Below are 25,807 nucleotides of genomic sequence, written 5' to 3'. Positions count from 1 at the left end.
ACCTGGTGTCCCTCCAGACACTTCAGACTCAGAGGCAAAGGCTGGAAAGATGGTCTATCGCATGTCTGCGCCATTGATACCCTCACAGAGAATCTTGCACACATCAGCACCTACAAATACGGCCCTTGTAGTGGGTCACTGGAAAGTGAGATCTCAGCTCTGATTCTCCCACATATTTTTGGGAAAGGAGAATTCACCTCTCCTGTCACCAAGCTGAAGCTCTTTTGTGTGGTTGTCTGAATCCTCGCTATCAAGAAAACGCAATGAAAACAGGTTTGTCTTTCAAAACCCACCCAAATGAACCCCCTTGGCTTGGCTCAGATGCCAATCTGCTACATTAGCAGCAGCCCTAGGCATTCCCCAGCTAAAAAATACAGCTTTGAATTGAATGGACTGTTGTGCATCTCTCTCTGGATTCATCTTTCCAGAACAGCAGGTAAGCATCCCATTTCATCCCATGCCATCCCACCATTCAAATACACACACACACCACACACACACATCCTTTTCCTCTTCTCCTCTTTCAGCCCACACAGGCCACTGGTTGCTGAATTGTGGCCATGTCCAAAAAGGTGGGGGTCCTTCCTGGCAGGACAGCAAAACAACGCTGACTTCAACCTTTAACAGAAGAGTTTCAGGAAGCAGTTCTGACAGTAGGGCTTGTCGTTCTGCTCCTTGAAGGTTCCTTTGTTGAGCTGCTTGAGACAGAAGGCACAGACGAAGTGTTCCGGGTGAAATTTCTTGGCCATCGCGGTAATGCAGCGCCCCGTGATGGGCTTCTGGCAGCCAGAGCACAGCGAGCCACGGCGCTCGTGGTAATGCACCTCGCAGTAAGGCTGCCCGTCATGTTCAAAGAAGCTGCCATTGATGAAGGGAGTGAAACATTCCTGTTGGGGGGGAGAAGCAAAGCCATAATCAGTAAACAAAAAAAAGGGAGAAAGCACAGCGCTAGTAGCAAAGAGAGGCTCCATTCTAGGGAATGTCAAGAGCAATTCTTTCCCTAACCCCTAAAAAATACACATGGTCACTGCTGTCCATTCCGAACACCTGTTTGACAGGCAGAAGGGAGGGGAAACGAGATAACTGAACTATATCCATCACTGCTTTCCCACGCCCTTTAAAAAAAAAAAAACAATTGATGCTGTCAGAGCTGATTTGTGGTTCATGAGCACTGCTTGCAAGCAGCAGAGATGGTTCTCTCCCTCTCTCCACCCAGCAACTGTTTCTGCTAATGGCAAAGCCAATACACATGCAGAAGCTAGTCTTCATTGCACAAGAAGAGCCCAGCATATGCTTTCATCATTTTCAAGGTGGTAAAAGCATTTACTAAACAGCACCACTTCAAGAAGTAGGTGGACAGCTGCATTTTCCAGTGGTTCCCCATGGGGAGGGTCCTAAATAGAAAAATATCACATCTCACAGAAATGTGTGGTTCTGCTTGGGATTTCTCAGAAGATCTGCAGTCCTACCTAGATGTTTAAGAGGTGGGGCTGTAAGGGCCACACTGCCAAAACCAGCAAGCTGGCATGGTGTAGTGGATGGAGCGTCGGACCAGGATCCTGGGAGACCCAGGTTCAAATCCCCACTTCTACCATGGAAGCTTGCTGGGTGACCTTGAGCATGTCACAAACTCTCGGTCTGGCCTACCTCACAGGGTTGTTGTGGGAAAAAGGAGGAAGGGAGAATGATGTTCTAAGACACTTTGAGTCCCAACTAGGATGAGAAACGGGTTATAAATAAATAAATGCATTGTCAAAATGTAAATTCAACTGATGTGCACATCTCCTGGTGCCCCTGTATATGCGGGGGTGGGGCAGGGTGGGGTTTAGAAGCACCCTTTCTTGAAGGAAGGGATACTGACAGCAGCCAAAACAATACATGGGAGAAGCTTTTCCAGAAGCACTGAACGATATACAAGAGAAGCACTGACGAAGTGCATGTCTAAAGGGGAAAGCAGGAATTCTGACACCAGCAGGAGCAGATGCGGAAACCTTTTTAGGCATCGGTCTTCCCAGAAAAAAAAGGTAAAAGTAGTCCCCTGTGCAAGCACCAGGTCATTCCTGACCCACGGGGTGATGTCACATCATGACATTTACTAGGCAGACTTTGTTTACGGGGTGGTTTGCCATTGCCTTCCCCAGTCATCTTCCCTTTACCCCCAGCAAGCTGGGGACTCATTTTACCAACCTCGGAAGGATGGAAGGCTGAGTCAACCTTGAGCCGGCTACCTGAAACCGACTTCCGTTGGGATTGAACTCAGGTCATGAACAGAGTATTGCAGCTTACCACTCTGAACAGCAGGGCTCCCAGTCACCCTCTCAAATACTCCAGAACTGTCTGCTAAAAAGAGAGCCTTCTTATTCCTAAGTATTTGTTTATTTAGTTTATTTCTAGCCTGCTTTTATCACTGAGACTCAAGGTGGGGTTACAGAATAAAGGCAAGGCACCCCTACAACATAAAACACCCAACAAACAACGCAATCATTCACAGAATTAGAGGAACATGTGAATACAACACGCTAATAAACAACAGTGTTCACATACAAGGGAGAACAAAGCCTCTACCACTGTTTTCTATGTTCTTCACTTCTCTGTTTGCTTTTCTCAGTCACTTCTCTGTTTTCTTCACTTCTCACTTTCCTCTGTGGCCCCCTAGTCTTATGCCGTGGCCCCCTATTTATGCAATTTTCACCTGTGGCCCCCTTGTAATATCCTGGCCCCCCCGGGGGGGGCCATATGGACCCAGGTTGAGAACCACTGGCCTAAAGCATGGTATACTATAAGCAGTGTAGTAAGTGGAATTACAAGACAGAAGATATCTGTAATGACACCAGTGGCAACCTTGGGGATAAACAATTCCAAAGGAAGGAAAGGAAGGGGGAAATCTGCACTGCACTTACCCGGCAGACAAAACACTCAGGGTGCCAAAGGGTATTCAAGGCAGAGATATAATTTTCCAGGATGGCCCGGGCACAACCTCCACACTTCGGGGCAAACATGTCAAAGTAATCCTTGCGACAATAAGCCTTGCCATCTTTCTCATGAAAGCCTGCCATGGGAGGAAGGAACAAAACAAAAATACGTCAGCTCCAGCTTGACCTTTGTACGTTAGCCTATTACTTTGCACATTTATAAACTGCTTTGGAGGGTCTAAGTGGCATACAGATTACGCAGCAAATTAAGTAAAGTCTGTCAGAGATACAAGTTGCTCATAATAAGTTTGACAGAGACAGTTGTCAAAGAGCTGTCAGATCAGGGACATCTAAGCTGATGCAAGAGGCAGCAAGAGCCTTGCAGGTCCCAGAGTGAACTGCAGCAAACCAGATTTAGGCAGTAGGCTGATGCAATACTGTGGGCAGGTCTACAGGTGGCCTAATTGGTATCTGGTGCAGTACTGTATATAAGTCTGTATGACAATTACTCTGTGTTGGGAAAATATAGTGGAGTAAGTGTACGTGATGGTAGTTTTTATCTGTGCACTGTACAAAATAAACGTGCACTGTTTTCTACAAAGCCAAGGAGTTCTGGTGGTGTGTTCTGGATAACTGTTAATCCACTAGTTCCCCTGACAAAGTCACCCCCAAATTACTGTTGTAACAAATAGAAGATGCCCAGTTTAAAAACTAGGCTGCAACTAGGTCTGAGGAAAATAAGACTGTTATCACTTAGCATTAAAAATTCTGCAAAGATGCTGCCCAGTGAACCTATCCTGGGGGAAAGAATTCTGTTGGTGCAGTGCTGGATTTGTTCTGAGCTCCCACTAACATCTTAGAAGGGTGGGAACTGATGCAAACCTTCTAAAAAAAAAAACTTAACAAGGGGACACAAAGTGTGCTTCTTTGAGGTTCTCCCCTCAAAGCTACACATTGCATTATTCAGGAGAAATCTTGGTGGTAAGCTCCAGCTCATTCATTGACACGAAATAAGGTCAAGGACATTTCTTTTTGGGGCAGGCTTAGAGAACGCACCCCGTGCCACACTCAGAGTTTAGCCAATAGTCAGATTTAGACTACAGACAATGGTCAGTGATTCCTGAAGAGGCTTCGCTGATAGTATAACTTACTCTGACAGGCAGATGCTCTCCAAGGTGGTGTGGGCTTTTTTCCATGTGGGCTTTTTTCTTGTGTACATTTATGGCCGTGGGGTTTTTTTTGTGAGCAATTTTCTTGTGGGCTTTTTTCATGTGGGTTTTTTTATGGTTACCCTCCAAGGTCTATGCTGGAGAAAGGGCTTTCTCAGTACCTATTGCCTAAGACCCTTCAGCTGAAGATGCCAGGGAGGGACCTGGGGCCTTCAGTACGAAAAGCAGGTGCTTCATCACTGAGCCACAGCTCCTTCATGGCATTTCTGGACCGAGAGTGAGTTTTGCTAGAAGTCTTTGGCCCTGCTCTGCAGCAGAAGAATTGCACTAGGTGGCCTTTTCATTGTATGACCCACAATGTATAAGAGACAGTGAGCAGTTGTTAGCTATGCACCTGGAACAGCCTGCTCTAACAACCTACACTGGGGCGGCGGCAGGGAGGAAGAGGACCACAGAGTTGCAGATTTCAGCAGTTAGCAATACTGTCTGTGGGCTATGGAAGTCATATTTCAGGGATGCTACTGCAACCATCTGACCTCTCTGTGACCTGTTTTTTTGTGCAGCAACCTTACTTCCTGAGAATAGGACTAAACAATCATATGTAATCTTAATGCCATTAAGACGATTTGCTCTACACAGTTTTTCTGTTATGACGCTGAGAATTAGTGCAGCACAGTGGCTAGGAGAGAATGTGCTATGGATCCAAAAAATCCCAGGTCAAATCTCACCTCTGCCACTGAATTTACTAGGTAGGAAAGCCACTCTTTCTCTCAGCGTCCTATTTGCACAACATTTGAACTCCTGACAATCTACTAGGTGTTTTTATTATTAAGGCTACCCAAATGGGCCATGGACTGGAATAGTCCAGGCTAGCCTGATCTCATCAGATCTCAAAAGCTAAGCAGGGTCAGCCCTGGTTAGTACTTGGATGGGAGACCACCAGAGAAGTCCAGGGCTGCTGTGCAAAGGCAGACAATGGCCAACCACCTCTAAGCATCTCTTCCTTTGAAGACTCCATGAGGGGTCACCATGAGTCGGCTGCAATTTGACAGCACTTTACACACAAAAATGGGCCACATTAAGTGATGACTCGCATTGCGAAAAGGTGATCACGGTTCCAACACCAGCCACTGAACTTTCAAAAGAGTTTCCATCTAGACATTAGGAAGAATTTTCTAACAGTTAGAGTGGTTCCTCAGTGGAACAGGCTTCCCTGGGAGGTAGTAAGTGCTCCTTCCCTGGAGGTTTTTAAGCAGAGGCTAGATGGCCATCTGTCAGCAATGCTGATTCTATGACCTTAGGCAGATCATGAGAGGGAGGGCATCTTGGCCATCTTCTGGGCATGGAGTAGGGGTCACTAGGGGTGTTGGTGGGGGGAGGTAGTTGTGAATTTTCTGCATTGTGCAGGGGGTTGACTAGATGACCCTGGTGGTCCCTTCCAACTCTATGATTCCATGATCTCCTCATCACACCTCAAATGCAATTTCAGGGGGTAACCATGTTGGTCTGCAGTAGAACAGCTAGATTCGAGTCCAGTAGCACCTTAGAGACCTTAGAGATTTTCACGGTATAAGCTTTCGAAAGTCAAAGCTCCTTTCATCAGATGGTATCTCACGTAGGGAGCTTTTGACTCCCGAAAGCGTATACCCTGAAACTCTTGTTGATCTCTAAGGTACTACTGGACTCCAATCAAGCTGTTGTACTTGGAGGTAGTTTAACATATTTGGCTGCAAGCTCTTCTGTTCTAAATCATTGAGTGATCAGTGTGTGATCTGTCAATCGCTCTCGGCAACCATACCTTCAGGGCCAAAGAACGCTCCACACTGTGCACAGAAGAAGTGTTCCGGGTGCCATGTCCGATCCAGCGCAGTCACCACTTTCTGATAGTAAGAAACCACAAGCAGTCAGCATGTAGCCAAAATCAAAATAGCATAGCAGTCAGGGTTGTGAACTAGGATCTGAGAGACCCAGGTTCAAATCCCAACTCTGTCCATGAAGCTTGCTGGATGACCGTGGGCTAGTCACCTCCACTCAGTCTAAACAACCCTGTGAAGGAAGTGTGAGGATAAAATGGAAGAAGGGAGAGTGATGGACATTGTTCTGAGCTCTCGGGGAGAAAGGCCAGGCAAAAATGTACAAACTAAATAAATAAAACAGACATGGGGAGTATGGTGGAAATACAGGAAGTAACCAGGACAGGAATGTATTTCAACTGGGGAGATGGGCTCCTGTGTGAGACTGACCTAATGACATTATAGAACTTTCCAATCCTCAGACTTTTTGAAGAAGCTTTACAAAAGGGCATTTCCACAGCTTCCAGCTGAAACAGACTGATGGTCTATCAAGGTCATTATTGGTTCTTATAGGTTATCCGGGCTGTGTGACCGTGGTCTTGGTATTTTCTTTCCTGAAGTTTCGCCACCAGCTGTGGCAGGCATCTTCAGAGGAGTACCACTGAAGGACAGAGAGACACTGTCCTTCAGTGTTACTCCTCTGAAGATGCCTGCCACAGCTGCTGGCAAAACGTCAGGAAAGAAAATACCAAGACCATGGTCACACAGCTCGGATAACCTACAAGAACCAATGAACTCTGACTGTGAAAGCCTTCAACAAGGTCATTATTGTCTGCTCCGTCTGGCAGCCACTCTTCAGGGACTTAGACAGAGGCCTTTCATTATCACCTGCTGCCTGTTCCTTTTAACTGGAGATTCTGGTAAATGAACCTGGGACCTTCTGCATGCAAAGCAGATGCTCTACCACTCACCCAGCACTCTAATCACTATGCCACACCATCCTCAGTAGTTTACACCCCAAAAAAGAGGGAGGGGGGCTAACAACATTGAGATATGTTAAATTAGATTAATTGCCTTATGGTCCTATGACCTCACAAGCACCACAATCTATATTTGTATAAAAATGAACTGAGAAAGTGGTAGGCAAGGACATCACAGGTTGCGGACTATAAATGAGCACCCAAACAGAGAACTGAAGATAAATGGAATGCTAAAATGTAGATAAGTAAATCTTAAAGCACACCATTGGGAACAACAGTTCCTCTGCCCCAACCATTCATTGCATCCTTGCTTGCATGAGGCATTTGAAGCCTACAAAGGTGACCACAAAGGCAGAACCAAGAACTGATAGATTATTATAAAGTAATTAGGGTGTGGTCTTGGCTGCACACCTGGAAGGCTGTCAACTTGATGTGTCTGGCATGATACCAAGGGAATTTTGAACCTGCCACTCTGAAATAATCCTGAGATATAAACTCAGAATTTTCCCACCTGCTTCCCTTCCAGGGGTGGGGCCCATGGCTCAGCGGCAGCGTATCTGCTTTGCATGCAGGAGGTCCCAGGTTCGAGCTCCAGCATCTCCAGTTATACAGATCATGTAGTAGATGATGTGAAAAACCTCTGCCTGACACTCTAGAGAACTGCTACCAATTACAACAGATAATGCTAGCTTTGACAGACCAATAGTCTGACTCGGTATTAAAAAGTCCCCATCTTTTCAAAGACTGAATTATTTTTTTAAAAAACCCTGCTTTTTAAGAACTGTATAAAGAGTTTGGTATCAAAAGCCCCTAATGGTCTGGGATACCCAAGGAATCACTTTTTCACCATAAGAGCCTGTGACACATGATCTTAGGCAGATTACAAGAGGGACGGCATCTTGGCCATCTTCTGGGCATGGAGTAGGGGTCACTGTGTGTGGGGGGGGATAGTGCACAATGCAGGACATTGTGCAGGGGGTTGGACTAGATGACCCTGGTGGTCTCTTCCAACTCTATAATTCTATGATCTTCAGACCAGCAAGTGAACAAGCAGGCCCAGTTGTAGGTTCTACCATTCCAGCAGGTGAGAATTGCAGTGCCAAGAGCTCGGGCCTTTTTGTGGCAGCCTCCACACTGCAGAAATGGCTTCCTGAACAGGTTCAGAATGCTTCATCTCTCCAAGCCTTTTTGCAAGGTATGCAAAGATACTCCTTTTCCATTTGGCAAATATTTGGTTCATTTTGCTGCTGTGACTTTGCTGTTGTCTAACTGTATCGGTTCGTACTGGAACTTATTACAGTGATATGCTCTTGAATTCTGTGTGCTGTTTTGAGCTTTGGAAGAACAGCATATGTGCTTTAAGACAAACAGATGAAAACTAGAACTGGAATGAAAAAAACAGAAGGCTGTGACTTCCTGTACAAGCATGCCCAGCTAGACTGCATACTCTAAGGAGGTGAGGGATTCTTGACTATTATAAACACATGAACACATGAAGTTGCCTTATATTGAATCAGACCCTTGGTCCCTCAAAGTCAGTTCTGTCTACTCAGACCGGCAGCAACTCTCCAGGGTCTCAGGCAGGGGCCTTTCACATCACCTACCTGCCTAATCCATTTAACTGGAGATGCCGGGGATTGAACCTGGGACCTTCTGCATGCCAAGCAGATGCTCTGCCACTGAGCCCCTCCCCAGACTACTATGCAGCAGGTTTCAGAGGGTAGCTGTATTGGTCTGCAATAGAACAGTTAGATTCAAGTCCAGTCGCACCTTACAGACCAACAAGGTTTTCAGGGTAACAGATACTATGCAGTAGATTCTGTGCACTATTCAGGATGCTATTGACCCTAAATTAAAGGTTTTTTGTTGAACCAGCAAAAAGAAAAAAGATGCTACTAAAAGCAATAAATTATTACTATCTGTCCACAGTGACTGAGAATCTTTAATTGGAAGGGTGGGGTGAGGGGGTGAAGGGTAAAATAAAGTTCCTAGTTCTGTCTGGACTATTGGGTTTCACTGTATCAGTCCATGTTGCAACTTATTATGGTGGTGGAAAGTGCTGTCAAGTCATAGCTGACTTATGGTGACCCCCACAGGGTTTTCAAAGCAAGAGATGTTCAGAAGTGGTTTGCATCGCCTGCCTCTGTGTGAGCTGAGAGAGTTCGGAGAGAACTGTGACTGGCTCAAGGTCACCCAGCAGGCTTCATGTGGAGGAGTGGGGAACTGAACCTGGTTCTCCAGATTAGAGTCCGCTGCTCTTAACCACTACACCACGCTGGCCTCTCAAAACTTATTATAGTGATGTGCAATTGAAGATATATGTGACCCTGGCTTCTCTATTATACAATATGGAAGATTCCATTGAAACTGGGGCAAAAATGAGAACAGAGTTGCTCAAACTGGTGTGAAGATCTGGCTGACTTCTTGGCTTCTAGGCCATCACCAGCTACACACCTGCATTGTGTACAGCCACCACAGGCAAGTAAATGTAATGAAATTGGTGTCACTTGTTGGTTGAGAGCATGAGCTACAAGATTCAAGTCTTACTTCAGCCATGAACTCATCGGGTGCCTCAAGGAAAGGACTTGCTCTCAGCCTCTGCTTTCAGTCGTAACAGAGTAATAATGCTGCAGACCTTCCTTGCAAGGTGGCTGTAAGGATTATCTAAACTGCTCAGATCCAGAATCTTTCCCTTTTATTTTTAACCCATCTGTTAAGGTCATCAGCTGAGGCCCTGCTCCAGCTTCCCCCTTTTTTGGAAGGCAAGGCAGATAACAACAAGAAGCAGGGCCTTTTTAGTGGTGGTGACCCAACTTTGGAATGTTCTCCCCCAGCACTAAACCTGATGTTTTTCTCAAGTCAGAAGGAGACATTTTTGTTCACTCATGCTTTTGTGTAACAGCAGCCTTTTCTAAATGGTTCCTGACACTTGAAATTGCTGGGATTGTACATACTGTTTTATCATACTTTTACATGGCTGTTTATGGGGCCTTCACTGTGGCACTTCCTCCTGCCTGTCACCATGTGCAATCAAGTTCTGTCTGCCTGAGTCTTTAACGTTTACTCATCTTGAACTGCTTTATATTGGGGAAGGGGGGTTATCTGTCGTTTTACTTGCTTTTGTTGTATAGTTTTATGGCTGTGTTATCTCTCTGCTCAAGCCTTTACAGCCATTGGAACTCGTTTGACAGTTATTAAATCAATCCACTAGTGAAAGGCATCTCCTAGTGTACACTGTTAATTCATTTTACTGTTTCCCTAGAACACCTTGAAGGCCATGGATTGGAAGCCATATATCTGTTCTGCTAATGGCGGTACTTTTCCTCCATGGCAAGGAGCCTTCCCCTGTTGTGAGAGGCTCATCTCTTGCAAAACAAACCAGAGTCCAGAGGCACCTTAACTAACCCTTTGGCAATCACTTCTTGCAGCAGAGGAAAACTCCTTGCCCTGGGGGAAACTGCCACCATTAGCAGATGGATCCATGGGAACCAACCCCATATATGATGGAAAGGCAGGGTTTAAAAAAAACCACTTGCATGTATATGTCCAGTATCATAAAACACATCAACATGAAGGTCAGTACCTGGATTGCCAACAATCACTGAATTAGTAAAGGAGAAAGCAAACCTGAGCAGGTTTGAGGTGGCCCACAGCCCATCTATTGAGAAGCAAGAGCCAGCATGGCACAGAAGTTAAAGTGACAGACTAAGATCCTGGAGACCCAGGTTCAAATGCCCATGCTGCCATGGAAACTCACTGGGTGACCTTGGGCCAATTTCACTCTCTTACAGCTTAACCTAACACACAGGGTGGTGGCGCACATAAAATGGAGGAGGAGGAGGAGGAAGAAGAGTTGGTTTTTATATGTCGCCTTTCTCTAGCACTTAAGGAAGAATCAAACTGGCTTACAATCACCTTCCTTTCCCCTCCCCACAACAGACACCCTGTGAGGTAGGTCGGGCTGAGAGAGAGCTGTGACTAGCCCAAGGTCACACAGCTGGTTTCATGTGCAGGAGTGAGGAAACCAACTCAGTTCACCAGATTAGAGTCGGCCGCTCATGTGGAAGAGTGGGGAATCAAACCCAGTTCTCCAGATTAGAATCTACCACTCCAAACCACTGCTCTGAACCACTACACCACGCTGGCCAAGAAGTTAGCCAGGAGAGGGGGACGAATGATATTGTAAGCTGTTTTGGATCTCCACTGAACAGATACACTGGATATAAATGAATATATAAGTAAATATAAACGCACACAGAGAACTACACACAGATCAGGGACTCACATCCAAGATGGGGCCGTTGCAGTAGTAGCAGCGTGGGGAGAAGAGGTTATGATAGTCCTTCTCGCAGTAGGGCTGGCTGTCGCGCTCAAAGAAGTTCCGTGACCCTATCTCCTCCTGGCAATGGGTACAGACAAAATGTTCAGGGTGCCACGTCTTCCCCATCGCTGTAACAACCTGAGGGAGGGCGAGGGGAGAGGAGAGGAGAGAAGAGAGACTTGGCTTCAGCAGACGCTTCACCTTCCAAGTGTTGGCATCTCACACGATAACGCATCAGGAAGAGTTCAGCGCAAAATCAGAGAAACTTCTACTAACTTGGGTGGATCCCTGGACTGGGATAGCATGAAAACTGAATTACCTATCATCTCAGGAGAGGGCAGTCCCTCAGGGGCAGGGCAGAGGTCACTGGAGGAGCTTACAGCGTACCTGGCCAGTGGATAAATAGAGTACTTCAGTTTCTTCAGCATCGCCAGTCCGTTCATCCATTTGATTTTAAAAGCCCTCCCAAGTGTAGCTCAAGACTCTCCCAACGGGGGGGCTGGTTCCCTCAGACTCACCTGCCCAGCTATTGGTTTCTTGCATGCTCCGCAGACACCTTTGGCAACGGTCGCTACTCCGAGTTTGTTCAAGTCAGACTGGAGGCTTCCGAGCATGCTGTCCAACTGGCTGCCAGGCTTCGGAGGAGTAGAGGACGGGTAGCTGTTCCCACCTTTCCCTTGCGACATGAACTGCAAGAGAGAGCCAAAACAGAGAGTATAAGATGAGCATTATACTGAAGCACTTCTCCCCACAGAAGACCATCATGCCGCTTTGTGGTCTCTTGAAAGTGGATAACAGAGAGGATAATGCAAGCACAGAATGCAGCAAAGAATTTAAAAAATCACAATGAGAGATTTCATGAATTCTGTCACTGCAAGCAGCCCAAACCAAGAAAGTCAAAGGTTTGAACATCTCCAAGGGCAGTTTAGGATAGTTTCCAAAACAAATCACTTTGTAATTAAACAATGCCAAAAATGTACAGGGGCACCACATGATATATTTATCTACCACCTTTTTTCCATCATGGAATTCAGGGCAGTGTACACAGAGTTCTCCATTCAGGCACTGGACCAGATCGAGACCCGTTTAGCTTTGGCACAGCCGCTGCATCAGTCCATATGCTAGGAGAGTGAGTATTACATCTCCAACACGAGTAAGAATTTAACCTGTGACTCAGCTTTAAGTATACGAGGGTTTATGCTGTGTACTTTTAAACACTGCCTTTTGGGACAAGAAACTATGCCTCATCCTCTGCCAGCTGTTCCAACGAAGACTGGGGCAGGGAGGGGACAAAGGGAGGAGGTATCCCATAAGCCAAGCGCTCACAAGAACAGACCTGTACATACAAAAAGCATGAACACATCAGCATGTCTCCAGCAGTCATTCTGCCCTTCAGAGCTTGTGGAAACGAAATGCCTCATCTGCCTTCTCCTCCTAGGAAAGGCTGTTCATGCTCAGCATGTAACAATATTGAAAGTCTGCACTTAGAAAACCTCTTGCATGGTGTACTGTGGCCAGAGGAGGAATACTATGGCATAAATTATGGATAATAGTACTTCACAAGCAGGGGTGGCTGGGAGGAACTGCAAGGGGGAAGACAGAGAAACAACTGGGAAGTTCCCCACCCCCAACCCAAATCTCCCCCTCCAGATACTACAAACTCTTAGGAACCTGAGCAAGCCGATTTCCCCATATCCCTCTGGTCCCCCCCACCTTCTCCTTCACTGTGAACTGCTCTCAACAGTCTGCGGCTTCTAGAGCACATTCAGACCTCATCAGGCTATTTCCTTTTTTCTTTGTTTAACTAAAACTTTTTTTATACCTGGGGATTCCGTGAGTACGTAGAGAGACCCTGACATCGTCTGTGACTGGCACAAGCCATGTAATTTACTGGCAGATATAGTGATAATAATCATAATGAGAGATAAGGATGTGTATGCTCTGTGCCCCCCAAAAATGCATACATGCGCACCTAAAATTTGGTGCTATTGTAAGCTAAATGCTGCTTCTGAAAAGGAGCAACCATTATAATTCTGGTTTTTCTAGTTACAGTGGGGGTGGGAGTGGATGAGAACTAGTGGGTGGTAGTAAGGGCTGTCAAGTCAACAGGGCATTTATTTATTTACAGACTTCATAGCCCACCTTTCTGCCCTCATCAGAATGTAATGGCACGGAAGCTCTGCTCTTGGCTGCTGGACATCTTGTTAAACACACACACAGAGTATCAACTTCTGAGATTTCATCAGGTATCAACCACACACTTTCAGTTATGACTTGGAACTGGTGAGGTACAGTGATTAAGAGAATGAGCAAGTTCTGGGAAGTCCCTGGTGAAAATCTGCCATAAACTCCCCAGTCTGGTGTTAGGCAAGCTCCTCTCTTCTGTCTTGTTTCTGCTGGCAGCCTTCAGCAAGCACCATCAAACAATCCCTCCACCAGGCCACACAGACTTAAAAAGTCTATGGTTAGAAATGGATCTGGACACTAAGAATTCCAAAAGACCGACGACGTTCTTTAGGAGCCAGGCCCAACCAAGGTGTTTGGTGCAAAGCCCTGCCCAGCAGGCAGAGATCACTGGATTTCCATAATCAAACTAGACACTAAAGAGCATGGGTTACTCTAATACTTCTGTGTTCATTCCCCACATGTTACATTAGGGTTGCCAGGTCCCTCTTCGCCACCGACGGGAGGTTTTTTGGCCGGCGCCTGAGGAGGGCGGGGTTTGGGCAGAGGAGGGTCTTCAATGCCATAGAGTCCAATTGCCAACGTGGCCATTTTCTCCAGGGGAACTGATCTCTATCGGCTGGAGATCAGTTGTAATAGCAGGAGATCTCCAGCTAATACCTGGAGGTTAGTAGGCCAAAATAGACACCTCTGTGTATAAATGTAGTTACTCCAGATCCAACACAGATCAACCATACAAAGTATAGCTAAACAACAGACTACACTGTACAATAACATTGACAAACACATAGAAAAAGTCCTATTTCTTAAGCATAAAGACATAAAGTCACAATAATCCAAGGTTTCCAAAATTCACTATCCTAAAGACAGACAAAAAGTCCAACAGAAACCAATTCTAGGCTTTTTTTCTTCTTTCAGGTGCAGATTCCAGGTATTACTCAGTCCCAAAGCAGGGGATCAAAAGTGAAGAGGAAGACGGCCGTTTCAGTTCTTCATCAGTTCCACTTCACCAACTTTATATATCTCATCTCTTATTTCATATTAAAGAATCCGTATCCAAGAATCCTTCATAAGGTTCCTTCCCAGGATACCAACAATTTTATTTCTTAAAGGTCTTCCAACAGGTTCCTTCTCAGGATACCATGCCCCGAATCTCAAAGCTATCTATAGCGGAGGGCAGCAACGGTCCGTCATCAGAGCTGGCCTCCCTACCCCCTCCATGCTATTACCAACTCAGATCAGGGGCCCTGACTGTTCCTCCAGGCCCACTGTGGCCCTATGTTCTTGTGATGAGCGCCACTTGTTTTAATTAATCAATTGACTAACAAATGGGAACCATTTTTTGTTAATATTTTAAGGGTTTTATATATTATGGTTTTATTATATTGTATGTTTGTTTTGATAATGATGAGCCCAGCCTTGGCCGGGGATAGAGGGCGGGATACAAATTGAATAATAAAATAAATAAATAAAATTGGTGATAGCCACACGGCAGCAGAACATGCAGCCACTTTAAGCAATCACCCATGCATGTTAGTCCATTTTAACAAAAAGGCCAACAGTTGTGTACATCTTAGACTAGTGGTATGCACAGCTCACGAAGAGCCACATTTGCCATTACCATCAACCAAAAGGGCCACATTTACTTCCTTCCTTGGCAAGTGACCTGCACCCAAGGGAGACTCTCTCAGCTTACCCCTTCTTCTGGCAGCTGTTTCAAGGTGGGAACCACCAGGCAACAAGCCCCATCATGCATGGCCTGGCCCACTTTTCTGAAACATGGGGCAGGTGCCATGGCATGCTATGTGTTGGGGGAACAGATGGCATTTCATCTGTCTTAGAACACTAATCTACTACTGCACAATATTAAAAAAAAAAAAAAACACTGCAAAAGTGAAGGGTTCATTGCGTGCCCAGGAATGACTGGAGAGAGCTTTGTGAGCCACAAGAGATAATGGATTAATTAACTGATCTAATATAATGCTGGACAGTGAAGAAAGCTGATAGGAAGAAAATAGATTCCTTTGAAATGTGGTGTTGGAGGAGAGAGTTACGGATTTCGTGGACTGCCAAAAAAAACAAATCAGTGGGTTATAGATCAAATCAAGCCTGAACTGACCCTAGAAGCTAAAATGACTACACTGAGGCTATCATATTTTGGTCACATCATGAGACGACAAGAGTCACTGGAAAAGACAGTCATGCTAGGAAAAGTTGAGGGCAGCAGGAAAAGAGGAAGACCCAACAAGAGATGGATTGACTCAATAAAGGAAGCCACAGCCTTCAATTTGCAAGATCTGAGCAAGGCTGTCAAAGATAGAACATTTTGGAGGACTTTCATTCATAGGGTCGCCATGAGTAGGAAGCGACTTGACAGCACTTAACACACACACACACACACATATAATATAATGCTGGTATAAGAATAAAAATTGGGCTAAGTGGCTGCATATATGGGCTCCTTTTCTGTAGCCGGGAGCCTCCTCCATCAAATGCCAGTCCACTCACAGTCTACTTGTATGGAGGGATTGTGGCATAGTGGCTGAGTACATGGTTTGCATGCAGAAAGCCCCATAGTCAGCCCCAGCGTCTTCCATGAAAAGGTTCTCAGGTAGCTGGTATTTGCAAAGACCTTTCTTAGCCTGAGACCCACTTCCAACTTAGACAACAGTCTAAAGCAGGGGTCCCCAACCTTTACAGCTTATGGGCACCACTGGAATTTTGACACAGTATGGTGGGTTGGCAACCACAGGATGCTATCCTTGGCACAGATATCAGTTATGGACCCAAAAGGCCTTTGACAGACAGGATTTATATAATAATAGCTATAGTAAGACTGCAAATAAGCTGGTCAAAGTTACTAGTCCACATTTTTTAAATGATCTGATGGACCTCATGTGCCTATCCTAATTACTTGTGACATTAAAAAAAAAAGCCTGGGTTTTGTACCATTTCCCCAACTGGTCACTTGAAACAATCTTTACTCACCAGATGTGGCAACTTCCAAACATAGGGTTTACTAGCATCCATTTCCCACCCAGAAATGCACTACTCTGCCAATATGAGCCAAGAAAGCAATTATCCCAGTGACAAACATACACCCAAGCCATGAGTACCAAAGCAAAGTGAACAAGAAGTCCCAATGCATTCCCGGCCCATACGCTCTTCATTAATGATATTATGTAAGCTTTCTATTTGAGTCCCGATCTCTGTAAGCTTCCAATATAAGCCTGCAACATGCCAGCACACTTTAACTCATTAAACTGATTGCAGTTTCGCTGCCATTTCTCCCACTCTCCAGCCAAACTGACATCCTTAGAAAGGTCATGCCACAAGATTTGCAGGCTCATGCCAACTCAAAGAAGGCTGCCGATGCTTCTAAGTTTAGACGTATGCTTCAGAAATACGCACACCATGCTTCAAGAAAAATCACCACCGCGTTTCCCCCTTCCCCCACCCCGTTCTGCTCATGCCACAAATCAACTTCTACGCTAAGAAAACCATTTTCCACACGGCATGCTAGAGTGGGAATGAGAGAAAACAGCCTGCCTTCTCAGGGATGGGTGGGCAGGCAGCAAGGACACTGGAACCCCAGTCCAGAGGCGGAGTGTAAAAGGCCTGCAAAGCACAATTCATAATGAGAGCTGTTAGACTATAGCTGCGTTCATTTCAGAGCCAGCACAATCCCCTGCAAGGATTTGGTTGTGGGTTCAGGCAAATCCTAGGTTACAGTCTTGGCTTAGCCACCAGCTCATTGGCTGGAACGGAACTCAAGCCATTCATCAATCCTCAGCTTTCCCATCTGTAAAATGGGTGTAATGGAAAGCTAGCCATAGTATTACAAAAACTGAAGGAGAAGAAAAGGCTATCCTGACTAGGTATAGGCTGAGATATTATAAACCTAAGCACGATCTCTGGGAATTCTTTTCTATGCTGATCTGCTAACATTCAGGGAATTCTCCTCTTCTAACTATTTCCACATGAGGAAGGAAGACAAATGAACACTCAGCCATGTGGTATACGGATGCTTCTGCATCACTTTTTCCACCCTAATGCCAAAGGAATTAAAGCCATGGAGAATGGGGCCAAACAGGGAAAACAAAGACTATTCTCAGAGAATTCATGGGAACTGTTCTGAATGTATCTATAGCCCTACAGGTTTCCTCACGAGCAAGGAGGAAAACTTTTCAACAGGCAATGTTTCAGCAAGCCTGAACATGATTTCTGTAAGCATACTCTCTAAATCACACCATACTACCTGACAAGTGCTCAAAGATGAACTCTGGGGCTAGAGATATCCTGGTTTGGGGGATACTGCCACATGCAAAAAGTTAGTTGGCCCAAGAGTAACAGAGTATTTCAGCATATGACACATGCTACCTCCATTGCAGCCAGTAGACACATATGGCAATGGATTATTGCACCCATGTGTGAAAAGCACTGCTATAAAAACTGAGAATTGTTTTCTTTCACTAACATCTACAATTTCCCTTTGGGCCCAAATCAAGTTGTAGAAGAAGAAGAGTTGGTTTTTATATGCCAACTTTCTCTACCACTTAAGGCAGACTCAAACCAGCTTACAATCACCTTCCCTTCCCCACAACAGACACCCTGTGAGGTAGGTGGGGCTGAGAGAGCTCTAATAGAGCTATAACTTGCCCAAGGTCACCCGGCTGGCTTCGTGTGTAGGAGTGGGGAAACAAATCCAGTTCACCAGATTAGCCTCCGCCACTCCAAACCACTGTTCTTAACCACTACACCACGCTGGCTTGTGTCTCTCTGGGTTGAGAGTCAATAAGTCTGTGGGAGCTGGGTCCAAGTTTGGCAGAGTTCTAATAAACCAAAAACCCTTTTGAAAAAAAGCATGCCTGCTTGGATGTGAAGGAACCATCCTCATCTGTCTGGCAGCCAACCGACATCATTGCCTTGGGTGGAGCAGCCATTGCCACTGGCTCTGTCTGGATCCATGCCTGGGGAGAATGAGTGTTCTCCAAAAGCATTTCCCATTGGAGCAGAGGCTGGGGAGGTGGGGCGGATGGGGCATAGCGCAGCTGCGGGACGTGTGGAGATGGTGGTGGAGGTGGCGGTGGAGGCAAGGGAGGAGGTGGTGGAGGCGGCGGCGCGTGAGGGACAGGAGAAGAAGAAACCATGGTATTGACAGAGATGGCCTTTGAAACGTCTTTAGGACATTGTGGTGGGGGAGAGGGTGGAACAGAGACCATTCTTCTCAGAGGGAGGGGAGATTCTGCAGGAATTATAACCTAGGAAGAAAGCAGGAAGAAAGGTGAACAAGTGTAAAGGCAGCTTACGAGAGTCTCAAATATCAAGAGGAGACAACACAGGGGGGGAAAAAGGCTCCACCTATTCGGCCTAGTGCAAAGACTCCATCCCACCTCAAAGCAATCACTAGTTTTGTTTTTGCTTTTAACAAGACCTAGTCCAAGAGCCAAGCAGAATCAAATGGAAAAACAGAGTACTCAGGACATTGTTTCCATCTGGAGAAACCAAATAGGCAAAGAAAGGCACCCAGAAAATCATATTTAGTTTAGCAAGAGTTTGGAAGGTCGGGTTCTATGTCTGAACATATCATACCGAGATTGCTAAAACTTATGAACACTGTCTAATGCTTAAGTTAAAAAATGGGTGCACATGCTTAAGTTAAAAAATGCCAGGAGAAGAAGGTAATGTTTCCATGCTGAGACACAGCCCCTCTCTGTAACAGAGGGATTTGGGTCTCCAGAATCATACAGAGGAACTGCTAGTTTGGCAGAGAGGAGCCGAATCGTGAACAGAGCTTCCATCAGGGACAACTGAAGATTACAGAGCACAGTACCGTCAATTATACTACATTTATCTGATACTGTACAAAAGCCGAACTTTACATAACTTCCTTAAATTTATCTTTCCTGACTTCAGATACGTTTAGGCACTATTACTACGTATCTGGAGAACAAGGCACCTTGTATTCCATCTCTTTCTTCTCGTTTCTGATGCAATACTGTTAGCCAAGATGGCCCAGTGCTGGGTTCTTTAACACAAATAAGCACCCACTTCTAAGGACATGTCTGCACCTTTCTTATTTTAGAGACCAGATATGCTATCAGCCAAATCATCTGTTCCTCTCTGTCCACAGATACTGGGAGATTTATCCTATGCTGTTTATCACACATGCAAAATGACTGACGGGAGCAATGATAGAAGCAGGGCAAACTGTACAGCTTACACCATTGGCTTCTTCCTTTAGGTGCAAGGGTGACTGAGAAGAAGAGACAATTCCTGCGCTTCCAGGTGTGCGCACACTATCTTTCTGAAATGAGAAGCTGGGTGGGTACCATGAAGATGGACCCCAAGCCATTTTAATCAAACCAAATGGGAGACTCCTTCAATGAGAATAGAGGCATAAAACACGCACACAAGGCGTTACTCTCTACCTTTTCTACCTGCTGGACACCATCTTGTTGTTTCTTTGGAGGCCTGGAGATAATGATGACCCCTTCGGTCAGCCAGCTGTCTTGTCTCCGCCACTCCTCCTGTTCTGGTTTGCTGATCCCCAGCCTGTCTTGCAGCTCCTCGATCAAGCGGTCTTGGGAGACAGACTTGTGGAATATGGCAGGCCCCAGCTTGCGTCTCGGTGAGAGGTCACGGCACATGGGGTGCACGTTGGAGGTCTCTTTTGTTTGCTTGATAACAGATTTTATCTTAATGGGGGGAAACGACAGCCTCACAACACAGGAACGACAACCCTAACTGAGTAGTGTAGGAAGTGCAAGCTTCAAACTCAAAATGGTTAGTGCCCATGTGCAAGGGGGGGGGGACGAGCCATTCATTCCTCAGTGGGGGGAAAATTAATTTTGGCAGCGCCAAAGACATTGGCTCAGTGGTTGTTGTTTTTAAATAAAAGTCCTCTATAGAGAGCAATGTCAGCTGAACACACATCACTCTGGCTACAGAAAGCCAACAAAGTTGCTGCAGTAGGCCAAGTTCAACAGAGGCCATCTCGTCAGGTGTTAAGAGAAATCTTATAACCATCATGGCCTATGAGTGCCTCCTTAGACACCATAAGCATAGGAAATTCTCCAATCCCAACAACTTGGAGACAGCGTCAGGGTACACATTATGCAAAAGAACAGCCACAGCCATCTATAGCAGCAAAATAACTTAAAGGCCTTAAGAGGTCTATTTACCACCATTGTGGTACGAGTTTTTGTAGGCATAGCCTACAGCAGTGGCACAGAATAATTCCAGCACTAGGCCGCACTCTAAGCCAGAAAGGTAACCAATGTACTGCCGGAGTTGTAACTTGAAAGAGTTTCCTTCAATTGCCCATCATACGGTGGGCTGCTCTTCTGAAGCATCTCTCTATGGCTCATCCCTGGTTCGTTTTCCATGGGTGCCGGACCACAAGCCACTTTTCGTTCTCATCTACTAAAGGGAGCCAAGCGCAGACCAAAGGGTGCCATCAGAACGTGAGGCAGCTCAAGGACTCATGCACCTGCTATTAAATCTATACCTCGGCAAAGCATGCAAGACAAACTTAGTTCAGGATACCAACCCATCATGGGAGGAAGCCCAAAGGCACTTGTATCATGCATAGGCAAACTAGCTGAGCTGCCAGGAGATTTCCTAACTAGACACTTGCTTCACTCCCCTCTACATTCACTCTGATGCATGCCTGGCCTGATGTAGAAATCCTCTCCATGGGAATCCTGTAAGTAGCAGGGAGAAGATCCAGTTCCTCTTTTCCAGCATTTCCGGTAGACTCTGGAGCTACTACCAGGGTGGACAGCGACTCTTTCCGCTGGTCCGCTGATGTATTCTGAAGACTGTTTTTCCTGAAAGCCCTCTCTTGACCATGCCTCTTCTCAGCAAAATCAGGACAGCTACTTGCCCTGGCTGGTTCTTGGAGTTCAGCAGTTTTCTGGGTGACTTGCTGTATACCGTGGTTCATCTGGCCTTGGGCTCTCGGGAAGTTATCCCACTGATCCACACTCCAAATATCAGGCTGGTACACTGCCGGAGCAACATGGTCTCTATCGGGTGTTGTTCTTAGTGTAAGCCAAGGTGTTTCTGAATAGCTTCGCTCATTGACAGCTATTTTGTCAGCCTCGTTCTTCCTGTGAGCAGCAGCTGTCTGATCAAACGTCACCCCCTGTTCCGGCTTCATTGGTACCCTGCTGGTTACACAGGAGCTCGAAATGGAGACTGTTGCAACTTTGGTTCCGTATCTCTGCTCCTCTTTCTGAGGCTCTTTCAGTTCTGCAAGCGCCCATTTCTGGCCTCTTGTATCAGAGCACAAAGGCTGCATCTTAGAAACTGAGAGAAAAGCCCCGTTGGATGTGGACTTCGTGCTTAATCCATCTGATCCTGAGAGGGCAGCAGGTGACTTTGCAAAAGGTACTTCAGCCCAGGTTCTAGAAAGTTGTTGTAGAGTGGTGGGAGGATGTCCTGGAACAGCCACTATGGCCGGACCGCTGCCTTCCTCTTCAATGTGAAGGACCTCCAGTGACATAGGTGCCAGGGGGCCGGGCACATCCCCATAACGGCCCGCAGCCTGTAGCTTTGAGATAGCCAGGGGAGCCATGCCGTCAGCTAAATCTGGGCTGACAGGGCCAGGAAGCAGCTCCAGGGAGGGTTCAGAAGTCAGTGATATAGTGGAACTGGTCTGTGGAAAGAGAAAGAAATAGGGGAGGGGGGGTCGAGGAGAGATGGGGGCCGGAGGGGGAGGATGAGAGAAAGATGGAAACAGAATTGAAGAAAGAGAGAGGAAAGTAGCGGCAGGAAAATAAAATACATAAAATGACGCTAAACCAAAAATGTATCCAAGGTGGCTGGAAGGAAAATATCATGAGGCAGGGTAGAAGTGGAAACAGAGCTACACAGTTTCTGCACAGTAGGCCAGTCTCTCTCCCGCCCCTCTCTTCAAAAGTAGGTCATGAGAACAATTGCACTGAAACCTGCACAGAATCCAATGGTCACAGCAAACCATCTTACTCCATCTCAGCCCTGTCCCCTGCTCGGCTAGTTCCGTTAGGAACAAAAGCAAGAGCTCAACACACCTGCAAACAAAAGATACAGGGCACCAAATGGCTGTTCCCTCACCTTGTTCCCATGCAACTGAATCCGAAAGGAGCGTTCTAGGTCAGAGACTGCATCCTTTTAACCATACAACTCAGCTTTGTTCAGAACTGTGGAAAGTTTCAGGATCTCAGCAGTACAGTACACAGAATCTTAAATCGAGGATGCTTCTACAGCAAGTGATCCATTAATGCCTCTTGAGCCAGAACCTTCCAGTCAGGAGCTTGTCTGTAAAGTGCAGCAGGCCCTTTCAGAACATGGGCTGTGTACACGACTTTGCACAAGAGCTAAAAAAAAAAGCATTTGGAGCACAGAATCTAGCAACACGAGAACCTCAGCTTTTGTGGAAATACAAAACAAAACCAAGCTTCTTGTCTTTATGGTACCAAACGATGCTTGAAGTGCCTAGTGAACTCTCAGAAGCCCAAAGGGGCTGCTGAATAAAGTTTCAATGGCCAGGGATGTCCTGAATAGCTCCTTGCTCATTCTTACGAGTTGCACAATAAATTGTGCAAAAATAAGGCAAATGGTGCACATTTTGCTTAACTGAAAGGACGTGCCAGAGTTTAGCTTTTCTTGGCACATAATTCAGGTTAGCATCAGAAACCTCTGCAAGTTAATCCACAATGTCAATTATGCTGGACATCAGAGGATCACGATATGACCCTGTCAGGAGCGTCCCCTTAGAGATACAAGGAATAGGGGTGACAATATGAAACTGCCTTTACGGGGTTAGAATGTTGGTCTATCAAAGTCAGTATTGTCTACTCTGACTGGCAGCGGCTCTCCAGAGTCTCAGGTGTCTTTCACATCACCTACCACCGCATCTTTTTTAACTGTAAATGCCAGGGAATGAACCTGGGACTTCGTGCATGCAAAGCAGATGGTCTATCACTAAGCCCTCATGTATATGAACACATCACCTCCAGCACTTTCTAGTTTATGATCTCTTCATTTCCATGAGGATGATTTGTCTTCAAAGGACTAATCCAGCAGCAAACATAGAGCTAGCTGGACTTTGCCCTCTGCACTAATATTTTTGATCAAGTGTTACTGCCTTTTCCTTCGCTTCTAACCAATGCCATCCAGTTAAATGAATGGCAAATCACAGAAGCAGTAATATGCCACTTAGCAGCCAAATTTGCAGAGAAACAACTAAAAGAAGATTAGAGGTCAAGGTACAGGTGATAATATTTTAAAAGCAACAGCTGTGTCTTTCCTCTTAGGACTACACTTGCCCTAACGCTGATCCTGCAGTGAGGGTGTTAACACTCGTCCAAGTGTGATATGTGGGGTATGGGTACGTAGAAAGAAAAAGGGGTAGGTCAAGGTAAAAGCTCGTTCAGCCCCTTTTAAAAAATGCCAGAAAGCAGATATGTCACATAAAGAAGCTTTCCAAGATAAGACACTATATATACTTTCTGTTTTACCGATCACAACAACAATAATTAAGCTACTTCTTTATATTTTCAAAATGCAGCTAGAGAAATGAAGTAAAACTGACTAGAAAAAGGTTCTCTCTCAAAGTAGAGTGACCTCTAGGCTTTTTTAGTTTGGTTTCTGCTCCGGTTCTGTCCTGCCTGCAGGCTCTGTTTTTTCCCCCTCCTTCCTTTAATGATGAAACCATGATGTAACCCATCAATGACTCCTTCCTCCTTCCAATTTCTCCATCTTTCATTGCAAGGTCACCTGAAGATGGTCGAAACATTTTTCTTAGCACGGACAGCTTATCAGAAGCAAACCAGGAGAAAAATCATGTACAGCTGTAATAGAAAGATGCATGTAGGTGCTACAGAAATTACTGGAGGTCAGTTCACTATGGAACTGGAAGCAGCAAGAACAAAATGTATTTATTTTAGATTTCTAACCTGAACCATCCCACCAATAAACACCACTATGGGGGGGGGGGGAGTGTAAAATACAAAAATCTACATAAAATTCCCACTGTGCTTTACCATTCTAGCTTAACTGCAGTCATCAAAAGTGCTTTAACAAGGCCTTAATTCTATTTCAGAGCATTGCCTGGGTTTGGAAGCATCTTAAGAGAAAAAGAAGAGAGAAATCTCCATGCTTCTATTGCATTCTCTGTCAAATGGATTTGCTGAAAATGGAATAATAAATATGTGTTTCCTGGAAGAACTGAGGCTTAGGGTCAAGCTACACATCACGTTTTTTGACAAGTTGGGTCTGGGTTCCCTGCAGTCACACAGCAGCTGCAGGGGAAACCATTTTTAGAGTCTCCAGGAGCCCAAGTGGACTTGAGATGACAGCACAGGGTCACCTGCCTTCCCCTACATGTTGTTTTCTCAAGTTGAAATGGCCAAGGAAAATAGAAGGAGAGGAACCTGTAATTCACCCATGCCATCACTTTACACACACACACACACACAAACCCTTAGTACAATCCAGAAACAAACTTCCCATTTCAGAGCACTTAAATTTCTGTGATGCAGCAAACAGCAAAGGTCTCAGAAATAAGAAGAACTTAAGCACAACACATGAACACATGAAGCTGCCTTATACTGAATCAGACCCTTGGTCCATCAAAGTCAGTATTGTCTACTCAGACTGGCAGCAGCTCTCCAGGGTCTCAGGCAGAGGTCTTTCACATCACCTAGTCCCTTTAACTGGAGATGCCAGGAATTGAACCTGGGACCTCCTGCATGCCAAGCAGAGGCTCTACCAGTGAACCACAGCCCCTCCCCTTTATCGTTAAAACAGCCCTTCAAAATGCCAAATGTGAAACTGTACCTGCATCCTTCAGATGTTTGGTACAGTGAGGCTTACTTTGAATTCCAGATGCAGCCTCCAAACGTCTTTTTCCACTGAGAGGTCAGCCAGGCTCAGAGCCCAATAAACAAGAGCTGAGGGCAATTTACCCAAGGCAAATGCTACTCGTCCTGCCGTGCAGATTTTTATAAGGGATGTTGACGCTGTTGTGTTACAGCCCCTACAAGAATTGCAAAATTTCCACAAGCCTCAATCTCTCTCAACTGAATTCTAGCCAGAAGAGACCAAAAGATGCCAATGTATGCTACACGCAAGGCAGCAGCCATGAGTCAGGAGGATTTTGTTTCTAGGAGCAAATTCAAGCTTTGGTTCGTAAACCACAAAATTTAAAATCTCATTACCTCGACCTGGATTGCCCAGGCTAGCTTGATCTCATCAGATCTCAGAAGCTAAGAAGGGTCGGCCCTGGTTAGTACTTGGATGGGAGACTTCCAAGGAGGTCTAGGGTTGTGACACAGAAGCAGGCAATAGCAAACCACCTCTGAATGTCTCTTGTCTTGAAAACCATATACAGTTGCCAAGTGACTTGACTGCTCTTTCTACAACCAAGAATGTCATTAGTGACTTCTTTTCAACAAACTGT

The 25,807-nt window shown here is 45.7% G+C and overlaps 1 protein-coding gene across 1 annotated transcript in view; it reads right to left on the bottom strand.

Annotated features, from left to right (window-relative positions):
- Positions 1 to 620: 620 nt before the first annotated feature.
- PXN (paxillin) overlaps positions 621 to 25,807 on the bottom strand; it is a 71,234-nt gene continuing 46,047 nt past the window's right edge. Inside the window, exons 7-11 of the mRNA XM_056859243.1 lie at positions 11,694 to 11,864; positions 11,140 to 11,313; positions 5,880 to 5,961; positions 2,901 to 3,049; positions 621 to 887 (exon numbers count right to left, since the gene is read on the bottom strand). Coding sequence (XP_056715221.1) covers positions 621 to 887; positions 2,901 to 3,049; positions 5,880 to 5,961; positions 11,140 to 11,313; positions 11,694 to 11,864 — 843 coding nt within the window. The remainder of the gene's footprint in view (positions 888 to 2,900; positions 3,050 to 5,879; positions 5,962 to 11,139; positions 11,314 to 11,693; positions 11,865 to 25,807) is intronic.

This window comes from Euleptes europaea, chromosome 13 (genome assembly GCF_029931775.1).
Source record: "Euleptes europaea isolate rEulEur1 chromosome 13, rEulEur1.hap1, whole genome shotgun sequence".
Lineage (NCBI taxonomy): Eukaryota > Metazoa > Chordata > Lepidosauria > Squamata > Sphaerodactylidae > Euleptes > Euleptes europaea.
This window is presented reverse-complemented; position numbering and strand designations above follow the sequence as displayed.